The sequence below is a fragment of the Ziziphus jujuba genome, chromosome 10 (assembly GCF_031755915.1).
Source record: "Ziziphus jujuba cultivar Dongzao chromosome 10, ASM3175591v1".
Lineage (NCBI taxonomy): Eukaryota > Viridiplantae > Streptophyta > Magnoliopsida > Rosales > Rhamnaceae > Ziziphus > Ziziphus jujuba.
The window spans coordinates 2,276,837-2,296,661 of record NC_083388.1 but is presented as its reverse complement, the minus strand read 5'-3'; the positions used below and the strand labels follow the sequence as shown (position 1 = coordinate 2,296,661).

The following is a 19,825-nucleotide window of genomic DNA, read 5'->3' as shown; positions in this document are numbered from 1 at the left end:
AGGGTATGTGTTGGTTACCGACGATTTCCTCGGGAATTACCGAGGGTGAACAGTCATCCAAATTTTTTGCAAAATTTGATACACTTTTATGAAATTTTGGGATTTTCTCTACTTAGCATAATTTTAGAATCCCTATTTGCCATGTTTTTGCATTCAACACCCGTTATGGGACTTGTGGGGCCCAAAAAATTGGTAAAATGTTATAGACTGTACACCCTCGGGAATTACCAACGAAATCGTCGGTAATTTTTCCAGAGGGTATTTGTTGGTTACCGACGATTTCCTCGGGAATTACCGAGGGTGAACGGTCATCCAATGTTTTTGCAAAATTTGAGACACTTTTATGAAATTTTGGGATTTTCGTATATTTGTGTGTTCGTGTATCTTTGATACTATGGGTTCCACGAATCAATAAAAGGAAGTATTTTGAATCTTTATCAAAGGAAGCATTTTGAATCTTTATCACATATAATTGTGAAAGTAGGCTTCAAGAGCTGCAAGCATTATACTACTCAGTAACTGATATTAACCCGCATCTGAATCTAGATCAGAAAGCCTGATTCAAGGGTGATTTAAGCATTCTGATTAAGAATGATTTGAAGCTTTACATACCCCAGCTTTGGGCTTCTGAAGGAGCACATCTTTTTGAGAGTAGCCGGTGGATTCTAAAAACGCCAGGAACGGCTTCTTTGAGAAAAGAATATACACTTGCAACTTGCAGATACAATGCCTTAAGAAATAATTCAATTCAGCAATTATTTCATGCCTTTGAGCTCTACACTGTCGGTACCAGCATATAAATTTGCCCTACAAAGCACCAATTACATATCAAGGCCACCGATACAGCAATATTAGCTAAGAATTCACATAGAAAAAATCAAAAAGGTGTAAATTTGATTTTTCATGGGGGAAAGGAAAAAAGAGGTCGAGCAGGATTTTTAATGGGATTATTTGTGGGTTTTCTCAGGCAAGAAGAAAGAAAGGAAAGCAGAGGTGCAGGAACCCGGAATTATTGGCTTTAAGAATGAGAAAAGGAAAAGTAAAGTAATTTTTTGTTTTAGTAGGGGCAAAAAAGGAAGCAAGGGGTAGATAAAAAATACTTGACGAAGAAGGGGTAAATATCATTAGCCCTCTATTTTTGTGGGTATTGGGCTAAATTCCCCTATCCATGATCCTCTCCAACTCACAACTTCATAGTGTTGGGCTGCCAACCTTACTTGAAGGATGATTATGTTATAATTGATTATTTATTTCAATATTATTCATTCATTAATATCAAATATATATATATATATATATATTATTTATTCATTTATGTTTTTAGTATACAATAATTTATATTTTTAAATTAAGTTGTGACTATATTAGGGTTTAGGTTTAGTTTTAGTTTTTTTTTTTTTTTTTTAGGTTAAAAAAAAAAAGATCCAAAATGAAAAAAAAAATTGATATATAAGTACCTTATTGGGTGGGTCAGTGATAACCTTAAACACATCAGGATGTATATACATTAAGCTGGGGTCGTGGAAGCCATTGTTCGCTGTTGTTGGCCGTCAGAGAAAATAGGGATGGAACATAATGATGATTCCTCTCTTCCAAAGGAATTGATGATCGAAATCCTGTTAAGGTTGCCTCCGAAATCCTTAGGGCGATTCAAGCTCGTGTGCAAGAAATGGTTCTCCACCATCAACAGCTTTTCTTTCTCCGTACAACACGCCCTCCACCAAAACCACGCCAATAATGCCTCCAATCTTTGTCTCGCTTTCGCTCATGAAATTGAAACCAAACGCAGGCTTTCTTACTACGCACTAGAAGCTATGCAGACAGTACTACTTCAGCACTACTACGCTCCCTTAATCGACCAATTGATTCCTATGAAAACAATTCGCGTAGACTCTACTTGCAATGGTCTGGTCTTTTTTTCTGATTTGAATCTAGCCAAGTGGGGCCTATGGAACCCAACAACTGGGCAGGCTAAGATTCTTCCATCTTCCTCATTCCAAGCCTTGGATGAAAGCCTAAGTCCTAGGTGGTATAATTGCAAACATGTTGGGTTTGGTTTTGATACCAAAAGTATGGATTACAAGGTTGTCATGATCCACAAATTGTTTATTGGCAGTGACACTGTGGTGGTTGAGATTTACAGCTTAGAGAAAAACTCTTGGACAACTATAGCAACTTATTCACATGAGGTTTTACAGATAAATCATTGGTGTTTTGGTGTTTTCAGCAATGGAATGATTTCTTGGAAAGCATCATATTATAAGGAGAAGGATGGTCGAACTTTGCATGATAAGATTATTATGCTAGACATGAGTAGTGGGACCATAATTACTACACTCTTTCCTAGTACTGTTAGTGACCTTCATCCTTCTTCTAAGAGCAATAAAAGAGATTGTTTGGTTTTTAAGGAGTCCTTGACTCTCGTTCATTGTTACGATTCCACTAGTTGGAGCAGAAAAACTTTTGATATATGGGTATTGGGTAAATATGGTGATAACGAGTCATGGAAGAAGATATTCACTATTGCACCTGTTCAAAGAGTTGGTCGAGTATTGGGATTTTTGGGGGATGGTAAGGTGTTTGCTAAAAAAATTTTGCAAGAAGAGATCTGTGCCTGAAAAAGAACTGCTTTTGCTTGACACTCTTAGTCCTACCCAACAAGCTACGAGTCTTCTGTCTTATAAAGGAACTTTCTTAACCTTTAGAGAGTCTCTGGTTCCATTATTTAAAAACTAGCATATATTATTTTTTATTTTTATCTGTTTTTTCATTTTGTTTTTGTTTTTGAACTTTTTTTTTTTTTGAATTTTTTTCAGTTGCTATAGGAGTTTCTTTTATGTGTACACTTTTTTCAGCGCATATGCAAATGCACACAATGTACATCGTTTAAGTTATAGGACAATGGAAAGTCAAATTTGTTTCAAAGGAAATGTTATATAGATAGTTCATGTTTGCTATGTTACTGTATTTCTGGTGTTCCATTAAGACAACAAAAACAGACAATCCTCGCTTCTGTTTGACCAATAATGATAAAATTTCACCTTGTTTTAAAAAATAGTTATTTAATTTTATTATTTTAGTTCACTTTCTCTCTTTGTTAATTTTTATAAATGACATGTTAATATATCAACTGCGAACAAGGATTGAGATAAAGAAAAAGGAGACAAAAATATATGGATTTATAATTGCAAATAAAACTATGATCCAATTTACAACAAGTTAAAAATTGAGAGCTCAACGTGGTAAACTTTAAAATTGAAAGTCGAACCTGTAACATTCTCAAACTAAAAACGTAAATGCAATTGACCATATGGATTATTTGATTTTCACTTATACAAATAAAATCTTAAACATTTTGTTTTTCCCTTGATAGTTAAGGTGTGCATTTTTTTATTAAAATAAAAGGATAAAAGTTTAAATAACCAAATTTCAATATATAGTTTAAACTGATTGAAAATAATAAATTAAGGTAAGCTATGTTAATAATTAATTGAAAAGAGCTGTTCTTGCAAGACATTGCTACCCAATAACCAACAAGATCTCAATTTTCACCCCCCAAAAAAAAAAAAAAAAATTGAAAAGTTATATTGTAACATCCCGTCCCGAACCATGTCGGAATTTTTGCACGTTGACCGAGGTTGACTGTTGACCGTTGACCGAAGGGGTCAAAAGTTGACTTTTTGATCCGATTGGAATTCTAGGTTGACTGAGGTACCGTTACGAAGTACACGTTGGCACGAGTTCGTAGACTAGTAGCATGTTGAAAACGGAGCTATGGTTTGAAAGTTATGAGCAAAACAAGTTGAGGTCCAAACTGTCCAAGGGGTGCCGGAGTTGACTTTTTATTCATGTAAAGTTGAGCTTTGACTCATGCATGGTTGTAAATTTCTCATCGATACGAGACCGTAGACTAGCGGCACGTCCGATTTGGACATGTGGTTTGAAAGTTATGGACCTGTAGAGTTTTTCAAATACTGTATTATTTTAATATTAATTTTTTAAACAAGTAACGATGTACCACGTGTGACTTAATAAATGTGACCATGTGTCACCATGTGGAGATGCCACATGTCAACCATGCTTAATACTCTATTATTTTATTATTGTTAATTGATATAATAATATTATTTAATTAAATTATTTTATTTTCTTTTATTTCTTTTTTTTTTCTTTTTTCTTTTTTTTCTTTTTCCCCACGTGGGAAAAAAGGGGACCCAGCCCCGTTCTCCTTCTTCTTCTTCTTCTTCTTCCTTCTTCTTCTTTTCTTCTTCCTTTCCTTTCCTTTCTCCCTCTCGGCCTCACTGTATTTTTAAATTCCGACCACCCATTGCCCACACGCGCCGCCGGACGTGGTCCGATCGGGCCGGAGAAGCCGCCGGCCGGAAAATTTTCTCTCTCCTCTTTTTGTGTGTATTCCGGCCAGCCCAGTCCAAATTGCCACCCCTCTCCCCCTATTTTGGGTCCTATGAGTTCAAATATAGCCTCCAATCTCAAAAATTCGAAGCGCTTTGCGAGATACAAGGAATTGAAAATCGGCCGAAGCTTTCCAGCCAAATTCTGGCCACCTCCGGCGGAATTGGGGTTCGATGGAGACCGGTAATGCGATCCTCGTTCCACGAGCTTTGATTCGGTATATTATTCGACCATTTTGGTTAACGTTTGTGGTTAACCCCCCGGGTACCGGGTATTATTTATCCGAATAAAATATTAATTTATTTGACTGTGTGTGAACTGTGTTCTAGGAGCACGAGTGAGTTGTGGAATTGATCCCATGGTGGATCATGGTTTAATTGCATGCTCCAGGTGAGTGACTCATCTTCAAAAATATTTTGAGCAATTAATAATATTTAATTGGTATTTCAATTATGCTCATGTGGTACAATTTAGTTATGGTTTTATTGTGATTTAATTTATTTATTATGCATGAGCAAAGTATATTTTGGTAATAGTCGTACGTGGTTTTAAGTATTATTTTGGGCATAATTGTTTTAAATATTTTATGAAAATATTTGTTAAATTGGTGGTTTAATTTTATAATTATGCCCACGGTATTTTATCTGTTGAACCTCGTATTACGAGAAAATTATGGTTTATTTGTTATCGATGTTTTCGTACCGGTTTGTTAAATAAAAATATGTGGGATGGTAAGTGTGAAAATTTAATATATTTCCCACGGTAATTTTGGAAAATGGTACGGTTGGTTTAATAATTATTTTAGACGCACTCATACAGTATTGGTATTCTGGTGTATGTACACGTGGTTTAGCACGCAAGTATTATGTCTCCTGTGGTTGCCATTGGACTGTGGGCAGGCAAGTTTGTTATTGGCCACAACCGCCCCTTCCTTGGCCGGAATGACGGTTTCAGCAGCGGTACTGTCGGGATGCCGAAGTGCCGTTTGCAAGTTTCTCTCTTTAATCTCCCCGCCAGTCGGTGCTCGGAACGCTGGGTATTGGAGGGCATCACTAGTATATGGTGTGGTGCGTCAAGTGAAATTTTCAGATAAAGTTTCAAATCCCAAAAGTGTTCAAAAACTATTTATTATGATTTATTACATTTTAATTATATATTGGGGTATTTATTTATTTATTATTTATCAAATGGTTTGATCCCTTGGTTTTCGAGAAGTACGAATATCGGATTTTGTGAAAATGTTTTAAAAGGGAAACATTTCCAACGGAGTGAATAGTGAGGGTTTTGAGAGAAAATATTACTTCAATTGTTTATTATTTATTTAATTGCTGGTATTAATTAAATCCCTTAATTTGTTATATTATTGATAGTAAAGGTGTTCAGTAGATAGGGTCACTCACTGAGATGATTAGTATCTCACGTTTTTAAATTTCGTTCCCCTAGGTCCAGGTTGGAGACGTTGATTGTCCGGGACAAGCCCAACGTCTCAGTTCGTTGCCGAAAGTTTAAGAAGTATTTCTTCCTTTTTTCCTTTCTATCTTGTATTGCTTCTTATCTGTCATGGTATAAATTCCACATTTATTGTATAATGCTCTGTATACTGTATTGGACATGTAGTTATTATTTATGCACTGAGTTGCTGCTGTTGTTATTTGAAGTGTTGTAAATTTGTGGAATCAATTTGTAGTAATGTGGGAGGAATAAGGGGACGAGTATAGAAGTGTGTTTTCAGTGCAGGAAATTTTTGGTAAGTTCTATCGTTAGGAGAGATGCTGCCGGATTTTCCGTTGGAAGGTTCGGTGGTATTTCCCTGAGATCAGGGCTTGTCTAGGATTTCGGGGAGGAATTCTGGACGGGTCCTGACATGTATACCTACAGATAACTTTATGTTTTTCTAGCATGCATAAAGTATTTTTTTAATGAAATGGTACATATTTTTTCAGTGCAATATTTAAGGAAATCGTATAATAGTCCGGTTCAAAGGAATTGAAGCAATTACAGTAGGATTTTTTTTTTTAAGTAATTGTAATTACAATAGTTCATGTTTGCTATGGTATATAAATTCTAATTTCAGTCTGAAGGTTAATTGCAAGTAGATTGATCCTAGGTTATGTTTCACTTTTGATAGCAAATTGAAAGAGAAAAGGCTGACTACCCAAAACATCTAAAGCATTAGAAAGTTTTTTTCTTTTATTTAAAGCATTAGAAAATTTGTTATGCACCATGAGGGTCATGCGCAAACCATGCCTGTGGATGAGTGGGAACGGAGTTATAAATCTGCCACTAGTGATGGCAGAGACTGGCTGTTCTTAATAGTATTCTAGTGAGTTAAAAAAGAAGAAGAAAAAAAATAATAATAATAATACAAAAAAGAAAAAGAAAAAATAAACGAAATAATCTATAAACTTTTACATGCATTCTCAATTTTCTATTAAACTTTGACCGAGTACATAATTCTTTCATGATTGGGAAAGCAGGTCTAATCTGGATATGACCACTGCCAATATCATGGCTTCTCAAATGGACAATTTTGACTACATTCGATTCAATCATATCCAAAATAATGAAAAGCAAAAAATCTAATACAAACTAAAATAGATCGTAATATGCTTGAATTAAGTGGGTAGAAGTGAGTTAAGGCTTTATAATCAATGGACATGTTAGACTTGGGACAAACAGTTTTTGAGTTTGTGCAATTTTTGGTCGGTTGGGATTTTTGTGATTGTGATTGTTGGGGTAGAAAAGAAGCACACAAGGATCAATAGTTGGAAGAATAAGCTGATCATGATGAGAGAGGTTGAAGTTTTTTAGGTGATTATTGGGAGAGTTGGTGAAGATGGTTTTATGACTGCTTTTCTAATTATATCTCCATCTTCATCATCATCTAGGGATCACAACCGGGCAGGGAAAGGTTGGGGGGGCCTTCCTTACCCAATCTGCCTCCAAAAATTAATTCAATTTCCACTTTTATTATTATTATTATTATTATTATTTCTAATTATATCTCCATCTTCATCATCATCTAGGGATGACAACCGGGCAGGGAAAGGTTGGGGCGGCCTTCCTTACCCAATCTGCCTCCAAAAATTAATTCAATTTCCACTTTTATTATTATTATTATTATTATTATTATTATTATTATTTCTAATTATATCTCCATCTTCATCATCATCTAGGGATGACAACCGGGCTGGGAAAGGTTGGGGCGGCCTTCCTTACCCAATCTGCCTCTAAAAATTAATTCAATTTCCACTTTTATTATTATTATTATTATTATTATTTCTAATTATATCTCCATCTTCATCATCATCTAGGGATCACAACCGGGCAGGGAAAGTTTGGGGCGGCCTTCCTTACCCAATCTGCCTCCAAAAATTAATTCAATTTCCACTTTTATTATTATTATTATTTTAAATTTTTAATTGGGACGGGTGAGGAATTTTCTGGTGTGGAAACAAGGTAGAAATTCTTCGTTTCCCCATCATAAAAAAGTTTTAAAAATAATAAAATATTATATATTCTTAAAATGTATTGATATTTATTAATATAATTATATTTAAATATAAAAAAAAATATAAATTATAATTATAAATATATATTTTTATTATATATATATATGTGCGGAAATTCTATGGTGAGGACGATCCGCATAAGGACCGCAGTATTAGTGACAGTTTTTCATAGTATTAACGATGGTTTTTTAGAAAATCGTCACTAATATTATGAAAAACTGTCACCAATATTGTGATCCGCATGAAAACCGTCTGCACCATAGACGGACTGTATATATATATATATCTATATATGAGTGGTAAGGAATATAATCTCCGTTCTTGCACTGATTCTGACCCAAGGCATGGATTTTTATTCCGTCCCGTCTGGATTTCAGGTTTAACTAGGAATTTCCACTGGGAATCGAGGGAGGCGAGGGAAATTGCCATCCCTATCATTATTGTCTCCATCACTTGGATTTTGACAAACAGTAAGATTATTGCACTAGTTTAACAAAAATATATGATTGGTTGAAACTTCAAACTCGATCTGCTACCAACATATGTTTGTATGATGATCGACTTTCTTAATTTGCAACTTGAAAGTTCTAGTTATACACATAGTATTTAATATTATATAATATATTATTATTTAACTACGCATGATTAACCAAATATAGATAATAAATTAATTCTTCCAACAATTTGTATGTGGATATATATATATATATATAGTTAGAAGATTAATATTTTGATCAAGAAGAGAGAGCTTGGAGTTTTTTAGGTGATTATTGGGAGTTGGAGAAGATGGTTTTATTGTTGCTTTTCTAATGATCTCTATCTTCATCATCATCTCCACCATTTGGTTTTTGACAAACAAGAAGACTATTGCAGTCGATTTTTTCATAGAAAGAGGACTGGTATGAGTCTCTTTCATTGAAAGTGTGGTACATCCCAGTTGTTAATACTATATTCATTATTTTTTCAGAAGATTGACTTTACTAATTTGCAACCTGAAAGTAATATGTGGTGACTGATATATATTTTAATTTTTTAATATTTATATTATATTATTATTATTATTTAACTATGATTAACATATGTTGATAATAAATTAATTCTCCAAACAATTTATATATATATATATATATATATATATGCACCTTAGAATTGACATTTCTTGTATTGATTTATAAATCAATACAAGTTTTTGTAATATATTTAGGATTTTTTAAATTTATTAGTCCCCAAACTTATTATTATTTGCATCTCAACTTTAATTTTTAATACATTTTGATATTTAAAACTATTTTTAGTTTAATTTTTAGCAATTTTGAGATATGCAATGCATTATTTTTGTTTTTGATAACTTTAATTACATTAAAATTACAAAAGAGGGTCCTTAGAAGAGCTTACAATGATCACTGTCTTAGAAAAACTGAAATATGATCGAGGTTTGGAACATGTCCCAACCAAAAGATCATCAAAATTAAAAGCAAGAACTAAGAGCTAAAAGATAGCTTAGTAGTTGTATAGCAAGATGGTTGGACTCACGAGCCTTCAAACAGATCTTCCAGTTATTTGCGATAAACATGTTCTTCAAAAGCAATACCTCATTGAAACTCTTCCACTTCAGGGGTTAACCTTAGAGTTGACATTTCTTAAGATGATATATAATCAAACCATTACACTTTTTACCTTTCTTTTTTCCCCCTTTTTTTTTTTCCCCCCTTAAAAGAGAAAAACTTATGGCACATATATATTGTTAATTTCTAGTTTTTACATATCTTTATTTTTCATCATTTTGAGGGAAGTACTTTCCTACTATAATTTTTGCTTTTTGGGGATTCAATAATACTATGCAAACACACTTTCCTAAAAGCCCCAAAATAAACCAAGAAGTTATGAGTTAGATACATACATAATACCCTTAAATTGAACCTAACCTTTTCTTTATTAATCGATACTTGTTCTTAATCTCTGATTCCAACGAACTTCTAAGATTTATATTATAGTCCTGGATTTTAAACACATTTAACATATATTGTGTTTGAGAGCATTGGAAACCACTAGCTGGGTACATTTGTGGCCCGAATTGTATTGGGCTGAACTCAAATTAACACTGGGATTTAGGGTTCCTAGTCCAAATACAAGACCCATCAAAACCAGACCCGAATTCTCAATACAAACAAAAAGAATTTCGGCCCGAAGTTCCCGATCCGACCTGTCACTTGTCTTGTCAGTGGGCATGAAATTAGGCTCGCAACGAGCAAAGAAGAAGAGTCGGAGAGAGAGAGAGAGAGAGAGAGAGCAGTGCTTTTTCATGTTTTTGGTTGCCAAAATACAAAAACGTCTGAGACTCAGTTCGAATGCCTTTTTGACGCTTCAAAAACGCTTGCTTTCTTTGTGTAACACCAAAACCAGCGAAAGAAAAGTCCTTTTCCTTCTTCTGGGTCCCGTTTCTGTTTTTAGTGGTAGGATTCAGATCAGATCCTGTAATTCCGACTGACTCTAATTCGTTGTTTAAACAGGTGTGAATTTTTTTTTTTCCCATCTGTATCAATCATATGCAATGAAATAGTTTTTTTAATATGCAAAATTCAGGTTCTGTTCCTTTTAGCGGGTCATTTGGCTTTTGGGATCATTTGGAAGTACAAACTGGCGTATGTTTCTTGATTGGTGAAAACTTATTGCATAGTTGAGTGTGCTTCTCTTTGTTGATTTTTTGTACGAATTTTGAGTTTTTCTGAAATGGGGTGTTTTGTAAATTGATGAGAGTCAGTGTGGGTTGATTTGTTGGGAATTGGGTTGGTTTATTATGTTAATTGTGTTATTGTCGAGGATCTTTGTTAAAATGAAAAGTGAACCTCGTCTCTTTGTGTCTTCCTTGTCTTGGGTTCTCTTTCTTCCATGTTAGAAATGCAAGGATTTCAATGTACAGCAAAAGATATGGCCTTCTTGGCATCAGTTATTACTTTTGTCCTTAATTTTGTCGAATTCAGGGTATTCGTCGCTTTCTGTTTGTGTTCTTTGAAAGAATAAAGAATAGTAAACTAAGAAAAATGGGCATTTTGACCTCCTGAGATTTTTAATCTCAAAGGAGCATTGCAAAAAAAAGGGCATTTTGACCTCCTGAGATTTTTAATCTCAATGGAGCATTGGACTTTTAAGGCCCTTTAAGGTCAGCAACAAACACTGTTGTGGCTAGAGTTTCTTCTTATGTAGAAACTAGAAAATTTTGCTTGAATGTTGGTTTCCTCTACTAGCCTTTTGATCTTTTTGGCCTAAGAAATTTATTAATTTTAATTTTTTTTTTCTTGTTTTTGCAAAGAAGGTTTTTTTCACAGTGAATGGTGGATGGGGATTCAGACAATGGCATCTCAAGGTAATGGGCAGCAGTCTCATTTTCAGCCATCCCCGTTAACAAGGCAAAACTCATGGTATAGCCTGACTCTCGATGAAGTTAAAAGTCATCTGGGAGACATTGGCAAACCTCTTGGAAGCATGAATCTCGATGAGCTTCTTCAAAACATATGGACTACTGAGGCAAATCAATCTGCTGAGGTGAAAGTCGAGAACACTTCCTCTGCAAATTCGCTCCAGCGGCAGGCCAGTCTAACGTTGGCTAGAGCATTGAGTGGGAAGACTGTCGATGAGGTATGGAGAGAGATCCAGCATGGGCAGAAGAGGAGATTTGGCGAGGATATGAAAGGTCAGAATAGAGAGCTCACTCTTGGTGAAACAACCTTGGAGGATTTCCTGGTACAGGCAGGCCTTTTTGCTGAAGCTTCTTTGAGTTCTGCAATGGCACTAGATTCAATAGATGCAGCCACCCCTCAGACTTATCAGCATACATTTGGCTTGTCATCATCTCCTTCAATTGGTGCGTTATCAGACCCAACAACACCAGGACGGAAAAGAGATGCATCAGATGCATTGGAGAAGACTATGGAGAGGAGGCTAAGAAGAAAGATCAAGAACAGAGAATCAGCTGCCCGTTCACGGGCAAGGAAACAGGTATCTTCTACTCTATCACTATCTCTTCTCTTTTTTTCTTTTTTTTAATTTTTAATTTTTTATCTTTTATTCGAGAATTGTTATCTTGAGTAATTGTTCACTTTTTTTATTTGATGATTCATTGGACTGCACGCAGGCTTACCACAACGAGTTGGTGACCAAGGTTTCACGTCTTGAAGAGGAGAACATAAAGCTCAAGAAAGAGAAGGCGAGGGATTTTTCACTGCATCTTTTGTGTGTTCTGCTCAAAGCTTTAAATTCCAATTGTTTCATATCTTTTCTCTTACTGTTTGATTTGCCATATATTATTCATGAGATTCAAATCTATAAAATTGAAGGTTTTTTGGTTTAAATGGCATGAACTTCATCCTGCTGTTATTTGTTTGATGATGAATAGTCTAGTAGATTGCAAGATATTGCTTGCAAATGCCTTACGTATTTAAGATGTTCATACAATGATATCTTCATCCTATAATAGTGCATGTAGGTGTTCCTTTCAAAGTTCAATTCATTAAATGACCAGCTATAGTCTATATATTGTAATAAGAGGGTAGTTTTAAGTTAGTTGCATTTTGCAAATTTCTGCGATTATATATTGATGCTATGTGGATCTTGATAGCCTAATGATTCTCTCTTAAGGGTGTTTCAGTCCTCGAGTTCAATCTAGAAGAGTACTTTGGGGGGAGACTTGCTTAGTTTTAATAGAACTAAAGCTTATTTAGAGAAGGTAGGGGCTTTGGGAGGGACTGTTACATGTTGGCCCTGTTCATATTTAGAACTCTGTCAATGGTTAGTGTTGGAGTTTATGAGATGTGTCAGCGACCAAAAATTACTTGTTGAAAGATATAGCTGAAGTTTAGCAGTCATCTTCTTATGCACATCCATTCTATTCTATCAGTATTCTTATTTTCAATAACTTATCATTGAACTGTAATAATGTCCAAAGTGGGATGGTAGTGTGTCCTGACAAAAGGTAATTCCAAATTGGTTGCATGAAAAAGGCTCATATAGATCAATGGATTATGTATCTAAACTTAACTGGGGCCTTCATCCTGGACCATTGTTCATCCTCCACATTATCTAGTCATAGAAATGATTTATAGTTTGGTAGGCTGAGCATGCTCAAACAGTTTATTAAACTGCTTGAGTGACACGGTAAAAGCAAGTTTAAATATGATCTTTTGAAATGTGCATTTTGAGTTCCTTATGTGTTTGGATGTTATTCTTTAGTATTTTAAGTGAAGTTAAATGGAATGACAGATTGTTGACGTGACATCACTTGCTTTTGTTTGCTGGCAGACTTGTAGAATTTCCATCTCTGAAACTTTGCGAGATGTTGTACATGTTCTCTTATGAATCTTGCACTTAGCTTATCCAACGAGTATAATGATCTTCTAATTTAAGTTCAACTAATATGAAATGCTTTGATTTAAATTCCATTAGCGATGTGCTTATGCTATGTGGTCGTTTTTGTTCTGCTCGATATTTTCTTTGGTAAAAAAACTTAGAAGTGATTCCATCTTTTTAATGAGCCAAACTCACTTTGGTATTATAGATGATGCTAAGATGTCTCTAAAGCTTCTGGTCCTTATGTGGGTGTGCACTTACAAGTTGTACTATAGTCAAGCTCTGGTTCAGAGGGTTGTCAAATGCTTATCGTGGATAGAATGTGTTTCTTTTAATTTTTAGCCCAGCATATGGGTATATTATCATAATGGTTATGGGGATATCAATCCTCATAGGAATTGAAGGGGAAAGAGTTACCCCTGCTACATATTTCCATGCACAATTTCTTCTGTATTTCCTTAGATGATTCTATTCTATTTATGATTTTTTTTTTTTTTTTTTTTTTTTTTCACCATAGGAATTTGAGAAGATGTTACCATGTGAATCCTCACCTGAACCGAAATATCAGCTTCGAAGAACAAGTTCGGCTTCTTTCTGATTTCAACCGCACAGCAAAGTGTTTATAGATTTCCAATTGTTGGGACAAAGTATTTTGGCTTCCTGTTGGAGATGCTTCGGACTTTCACCACCAAGTTGTGGTTCTTCCCGTGCACTATTAGAGTTGTGTTTCATGTACATTTGTGGTTAACTAATTTTTAATATATATACAGAAGCAAAAAGTGCCCTTGTTTATAGATTTTGGTTCTGCTTTGCTGGAAAACCATTTTAGGAAAGAATTGAGTGATGTTCTAGGTTGGAATGCACATTGTTAATATTCTAAATGGGATAGCCTTCATATTACTAGTTTTGACCTAGTCTGTTTCTTGGGAGTTTTGGCTTCCCAATTTTAGAGAAAAAAGAGAAGAAAAAACTCACATGCTTTTTGCTTTTCTTTTCTTTTATTTTTTTTGGTTGGTTTTTTGTATAATATATTCTACATAGAAAAGCTATTCTTGAAATCCACCCACCAATTGAATTGGCTTCAATGGTATTGTTTAGAGTAGCAAAAAACTTATATCCGAATCCTGTTTCGGAGTGTCCAAAACCACCAAAAGTCAAGGGGCTAAAATCAAACAAGGTGGAAACTAACGCCCATAATTTTTGTTTTTGTTCAAATATTCTCACATCTTTTTTATGAGACATGAGATCTTCTACAAGGTCATATAAACAAACCTCCTTATTCATCCACCAAAAAAAAAAAAAAAAAAAAAAAAAGGGAAAAAAAGAAAAACAAAAATCAAAATTATTTAAAAAAAAAAAAAAAGGAAAAAAAAGAGGCATGGCTATGTTATTACAAATAAAAAGCTTATTGTGCAGCTGACACGTATGTTTCTGTACTACTTATCTCTGATACACTAAATAAAGATGATTCTGAGACTTATGATTGTCCTCAAAATTTTTGATTTCTCTTAAGATTTCCACATTGTAATTTTAGGGAATCAATAACATTTGCAAAATAATTGAACAACTTATTTAGTGAAATAAAAATGAAATTCTTCATATCAATATATCAACAAGAAGATTTTCAAGAAATAATATAAACAAAACAAAAAAGGAAAAAACCACACCAAGCCACTGTCCAACCATGTAAATCAAAGTCTAGTGGGAGAAGTAATCATAAGGAAGAGATTTAATCAATCCAACTGAACTGAAGCTTCTTTTTGCCTTCAAAAAATGAGAGTACCAATGAGCAGAGAGCTTAGGTTGTCTTACTAAATCTGGGTCATCCAAATCTATGTAGTATAAGCCATAACTTGACTCATACCCATCCAGCAGCTCAAATGCATCCAACAATGACCATTCGAAATAACCTTTCACATTTGATCCATTCCTTAACAAAAAAACATATAAGATTTAGAGCGAAAAACTACATGTAGTTGGATATGTAACATCCTATATTATTTGTTAAGCAAGGTTAATAATCCTTTTAGTCATGAAGAACAGATTTTACCTTACAGCTTCCAACAAACTTTGGATGTATGCATCTAAGTATTTCACCCTAGGCCAGTCTTCCAATGACGAATTGCGTCTGGTTCTTTGACCTGTAAAGACATTCCCATCTCAGACCTTGCTAATCAAGATGATGAAACAGACTAATAAAAAAAAAAAAAAAAATTGCTTAATATGTTGCAATACTGCTTATGAGTGTTTATGTTGATTCAAGCTGTTGATATATTTATTTCAAATACTAAATGAAGGAATTAAAAATCAAATGGATATAAACTCGCACAGAATTTAGCATCTACATAGTTGAATTACTTCCAAGCGAGGACATTAATTTATATACGGCTGATTTGTTGTATCAAACGATAATGACTGTCATTGATTCTTTCCACATGAAACTATATTATCTACTTCTAAACTAACGAATCAATGATCAAATGAACAAACATACAAATGAAAACAAAATTTTCACTATGACAAAACTCTGCTCTGAAAATTTTCATGGTTTATGAGAGAGAGAGAGTGAGTGAGAGAGAGAGAGAGAGAGAGAGAGAGAGACCATTTTCATGGATATAAGTAAGAGGGTTGCCATAATTTTGCTTCATGTCTTCCAGGATTCCAACCAGGCCGTTCGGTGTAATTGGAAACTGCACCAACTTAACGAGTTCATTTGTTAGACTCAAACAATCTCCAGAAGTAAACAAACTTAACAATCTACCATTCAGAATTTTCACCTCATATGCAGATTCATTTAGCACAGCTGCCACGAGAAGACAATCCAGTCAATATCCCAGAATTCATCTATCTGGAGAAAAATATCTAACTTAAATAAACCTAAGCAGTTATAGAAACCTGACAACCGTCAGTGGTCCCACTATTAAGTGTGTTAAAGCTGTCTGCTATGTTAGCTTTATATACATAGTCGGGAGCACTTACTATTATATGAGGCCAAATTTCTTTTAACATTATTTAACAAGTTTAAAATTTTTACAGCTAATTATTCAGCATCAGTTTTCTTAAATACATTTGAATTTATTACTTGGCCTACAAGTAAGAAAACAATACGTATAAGCTTTACTCCTGCGTCTGCAAAGAAGTCCCTGATTTCCAACTTTAGGCTGCTGGAGTTGTCTTTGACATGCACTGGGTAATAATAATTCACACCTATGAAATCAAATGAGCCCTTAATAGTTTCTGATTCAAGACTTGTGAAGGCTGGAAACCTAGAGCCAACATTCTTCTTCATGATCTCAGGATAATCTCCAAAGATCAAGGGATTCAAATACCTGTTACAGAGAGTTGACACAAAATAACAATACCTAAATGCTCAATAAATACTCAAAGTGAACACATAGGGGATGATAATAAAAAATGGAATCACATTTCAATCTGTAACTTACCAACCAATATAAAAATCTTTGGCTCTTTGAGTAGCAATTTCATCCTCAGTACCATCTGTATTAGGAACAAACCAAAATTGAAGAATATTGATCCCTATAAATCCATGTTGCTTATCCTGCATTGCACAAGAGTCGTAAGAACTATATTTATCTTGTAAGTTCTCACTCTGAAATTTGAAAAGCAAACTCGGAACTCAATATGAGATAAAGCTTTATGATCAAAACTACCTTAGTGCCTGTCAAAGCACTTGATATCGAAAAGCTTAATGAGTACCTTGTACCTTCTCTCATACAATCTAGCAGCTGATGCATGTGCTAACAAGATATGATGTGTTGCTAAGTAGGGCTCAATTGAGGAGTTTCCTGCAGAGCAATTATCTGCAGAACAACGACCCGGAGGCAAACTTCCACTGCCATAACCCCCAAGTGCAAACACATTAGCCTCATTCACAGTAGTCCAATATTTAACTCTATCACCGAACTCTCTGAAGCACACATCTGCATATGCAGTGAAGTCTTTTCTGCATCGACAAGTAAATTATTCGATCATGCTGATTTCCCTGTCTTCTGATTGGTCTAAAAAATCAATTGAGAAGAGTTAGGGATTAGAAACATACACAATCTTTCGACTAATCCATCCTCCATACTCGTTTTCAAATACCTGTGGGAGATCATGATGGTGTAATGTAACATGTGGCTGTATTTCTGCTTGATCAAGAAAAATATTACAAGTACATTTTTCCTTTTTGGTCATTTCAAAAAGTAAAACCATACGAAATTCACTAAATGATATTATATATTCATAGCATGGATATTGGTAAATACCATTGCTGATCAATTCATTGATAAGGTTGTTGTAATACTGCAAACCCTTCTGATTGATAGCTCCTCTTCCATCTGAAAAGCACAAAACGATCAGCACCTTAAATTTGAGAAAACGAACCAGAATTCATTTGGTTTTTGGTTAATGGAAGTGATACTTGGGATAATTCTTGACCATGAGATGGAAAATCTATATGCATCGATGCCGGTATCCACCATGAGTTGAACATCTTCCTGCAAGAGTTTCAAACAAACTTTTTGATGCATGGGCACAAGCACAAAAATATTCAATGTGTTTCGATCTAATGGCAAACCTATATATGTTCTACTATAAGCTGTTTAAGTTATTGGCATATTGGCTTATGATTGTCTAAAACAACAATAAAAGAATCAAATTGACCTCAAATATTCATGAATTGGAAGGAAAATCTCAACAAAAAGTAAGTTGCTTTCAACAGAGTTTAACCTTGTATTTGTGATATTCATCACATGCTACATCTCCAGTGTCTCCATGCATTCTTCCTGAAAATGTAATGCAGTGAAAACAATCAACCAAGGTGACTGAATAAACAAATCTCAAAAACCATCAATAATGTACAAATAAATGAATGAATGTGATTCATAGAAATGCCATTTGATACCAAGAAAACTGAATTGAACTTACTCTCTTGCATGTATGCATGTGCAGATTCTAACTGGCGTTATAACAGTTCCATGTTTATGGGGACTGTAGTTTGTGTATTTATGCATAATTCGTAAATTATAAGGTATTAAGGTTTCCATGCATGACTTCTACATATCCCAAGCACAAAAATATTTCTTTCTTGTGATACATCCATTGCATTTTCCAACGAACCAACTTTGATCCAAAAGGAGTTTAAAATTGAGTTAAAATTCAGTGAGTTCCTGGAAAAATTGCATTTGCTGACAAAGGTTTCTCATCTAGCATGGCAAGATTACTGGTATTTCCTAATGTACCCAAGTAAACACTAAACGCATGCTATGTCATATAGAAGTACAAGGTGATGATGATCATGTTCTGTTTCAGCAAAAGAAAAATATTTTCTTCTTTTTTTTTTTTTTTTTCTTTTTCCTCCTAAAAATCTAATAAATAAAAAAGTACCTTAAGAACTTCCAATATATTTACTGGGAAAAGAATAAACTCACCTTGAAATACAAAATTCTGAAATTAGAAATATCACATATGCTTGAATCCCACAATACACCATGAATACAGAATTTGCTTATGTTTATCTTCTTTTTTTTGGTTCATGGATTCTACATGCAATCTCAATAAGAGAATCCAACCCTATCACCTACACCAACATCCACACACTGTTTCACTGTAGATGATGGGAAATTCACACAACTCGGCCACACATATACATTCACCGTACCAAATGAGATAAAAACTAAAATTGCACTCTAAGAAAACCAAGAAGAAAATTATTGAACTAAAAGCTGATGAGCATCATCATTGACATGGAATTACGTAAAAGAAATGGTTACCAGCGTGGGCAAAGGTATCCCATATGCTTGGAGACCTTCCATCTTTGTTTGATGCTCCTTCCACCTTCACCACCCCCCAAATTAAAACCAAAATTTTAGTATTAATTTTAATCCAACTAATATAAAAGTCTAAAATAATTGCCTCTTTCATGTGTATATAATATATATAATATATATATGTAGAAACGAGAAGAAACACTAACCTGGTAAGCTGATGAACCAGCACCAAACACAAAGCCAGGTGGGAAGTCATCTCTGGTAATGCTATTTGATCCATGAACTAAAACTACAAGTGCTATATTTATCACAGCAAATTTAAGAATCCTGTTGAGAGGCTTAACTCGAACATGGTGAAGACTAGGAACTTTGTCTCTCCCAATCCTCTCATTCTTTATTCCCAATACTACTTTATCTTCCCAGATCTCCATAGAGATAGAATGGGCCGCCCAAGGACCCTTTTAGCAAACCAGGAATATAGTGAACAAGGAGGTTTCTAAGTTGTTCATTTCTTCAGGCTTGGCAAGGTGAGGATTTTTACCAAACAATAACAATAATAATATAAATAATTCTACATAAAAGGAAAAGCAATAAAGTTAAATAATTTAATAATAATAATAATAACAATAATAATAGTAATAATTCTACATAAAAGGACAAGCAATACAGATAAATAATTTAAAGTAAATTTGATATATATATATATATATATATCCATATAAGTCAAACTTTCAATGTGGTAAAAAAATGACAAATTAACTGCAAGTCCATGAGAATTTTCATTCA

General features: G+C 34.3%; 3 protein-coding genes across 8 annotated transcripts; 2 read left to right on the top strand and 1 right to left on the bottom strand.

Moving 5' to 3' along the window:
• Positions 1-1,565: 1,565 nt before the first annotated feature.
• Positions 1,566-2,618, top strand: LOC107432166 (F-box/kelch-repeat protein At3g23880-like). The gene has a single exon (XM_016043240.3). The coding sequence runs from the start codon at positions 1,566-1,568 to the stop codon at positions 2,616-2,618; it is 1,053 nt and encodes a 350-aa protein (XP_015898726.1).
• Positions 2,619-10,131: 7,513 nt separating this feature from the next.
• LOC107432156 (ABSCISIC ACID-INSENSITIVE 5-like protein 2) lies at positions 10,132-14,182 on the top strand. Of its 4 annotated transcripts, XM_048468145.2 has the most exons (5): positions 10,132-10,435; positions 10,509-10,601; positions 11,239-11,921; positions 12,058-12,155; positions 13,786-14,182. In XM_048468145.2, exons 3-5 carry the CDS (start codon positions 11,262-11,264, stop codon positions 13,892-13,894), a joined length of 867 nt encoding a protein of 288 aa, XP_048324102.1. In that variant the 5' UTR covers positions 10,132-10,435; positions 10,509-10,601; positions 11,239-11,261; the 3' UTR covers positions 13,895-14,182. The 4 variants fall into 4 exon arrangements, with proteins under 4 accessions (XP_048324102.1, XP_024922549.1, XP_024922548.1 ...); XM_025066781.3 differs by lacking the exon at positions 10,509-10,601 and having other exon boundaries at positions 11,236-11,921; XM_025066780.3 differs by lacking the exon at positions 10,509-10,601 and having other exon boundaries at positions 10,133-10,435.
• Positions 14,183-14,815: 633 nt separating this feature from the next.
• On the bottom strand, positions 14,816-19,588 carry LOC107432212 (beta-glucosidase 11-like). Of its 3 annotated transcripts, none has more exons than XM_025066775.3 (13): positions 19,246-19,588; positions 19,043-19,106; positions 18,000-18,055; positions 17,692-17,767; positions 17,537-17,608; positions 17,329-17,416; positions 16,986-17,232; positions 16,712-16,827; positions 16,377-16,597; positions 16,046-16,071; positions 15,871-15,967; positions 15,319-15,409; positions 14,816-15,198 (listed from the first exon to the last, which is right to left on the bottom strand). In XM_025066775.3, exons 1-13 carry the CDS (start codon positions 19,468-19,470, stop codon positions 14,967-14,969), a joined length of 1,611 nt encoding a protein of 536 aa, XP_024922543.3. In that variant the 5' UTR covers positions 19,471-19,588; the 3' UTR covers positions 14,816-14,966. The 3 variants fall into 3 exon arrangements, with proteins under 3 accessions (XP_024922543.3, XP_015898782.3, XP_024922546.3); XM_016043296.4 differs by having other exon boundaries at positions 15,871-15,958; positions 19,246-19,587; XM_025066778.3 differs by lacking the exon at positions 19,246-19,588 and adding an exon at positions 18,701-18,849 and having other exon boundaries at positions 19,043-19,089.
• Positions 19,589-19,825: the final 237 nt, after the last annotated feature.

Bases quoted from the DNA above. Each gene is read 5' to 3' on its own strand.
- LOC107432212 (XM_025066775.3), bottom strand. From the start codon at position 19,470: ATGGAGATCTGGGAAGATAAAGTAGTATTGGGAATAAAGAATGAGAGG. The intron at 18,056-19,042 runs GTAACCATTTCT...TTACATTTTCAG, and splicing joins GGATACCTTTGCCCACGCTG to GAAGAATGCATGGAGACACT. The intron at 16,598-16,711 runs GTAAGTTACAGA...TCTCTGTAACAG, and splicing joins AAAGATTTTTATATTGGTTG to GTATTTGAATCCCTTGATCT.
- LOC107432166 (XM_016043240.3), top strand. From the start codon at position 1,566: ATGGAACATAATGATGATTCCTCTCTTCCAAAGGAATTGATGATCGAA.
- LOC107432156 (XM_025066781.3), top strand. From the start codon at position 11,262: ATGGGGATTCAGACAATGGCATCTCAAGGTAATGGGCAGCAGTCTCAT. The intron at 11,922-12,057 runs GTATCTTCTACT...GACTGCACGCAG, and splicing joins GTTCACGGGCAAGGAAACAG to GCTTACCACAACGAGTTGGT. The intron at 12,156-13,785 runs GTGTGTTCTGCT...TTTTCACCATAG, and splicing joins GATTTTTCACTGCATCTTTT to GAATTTGAGAAGATGTTACC.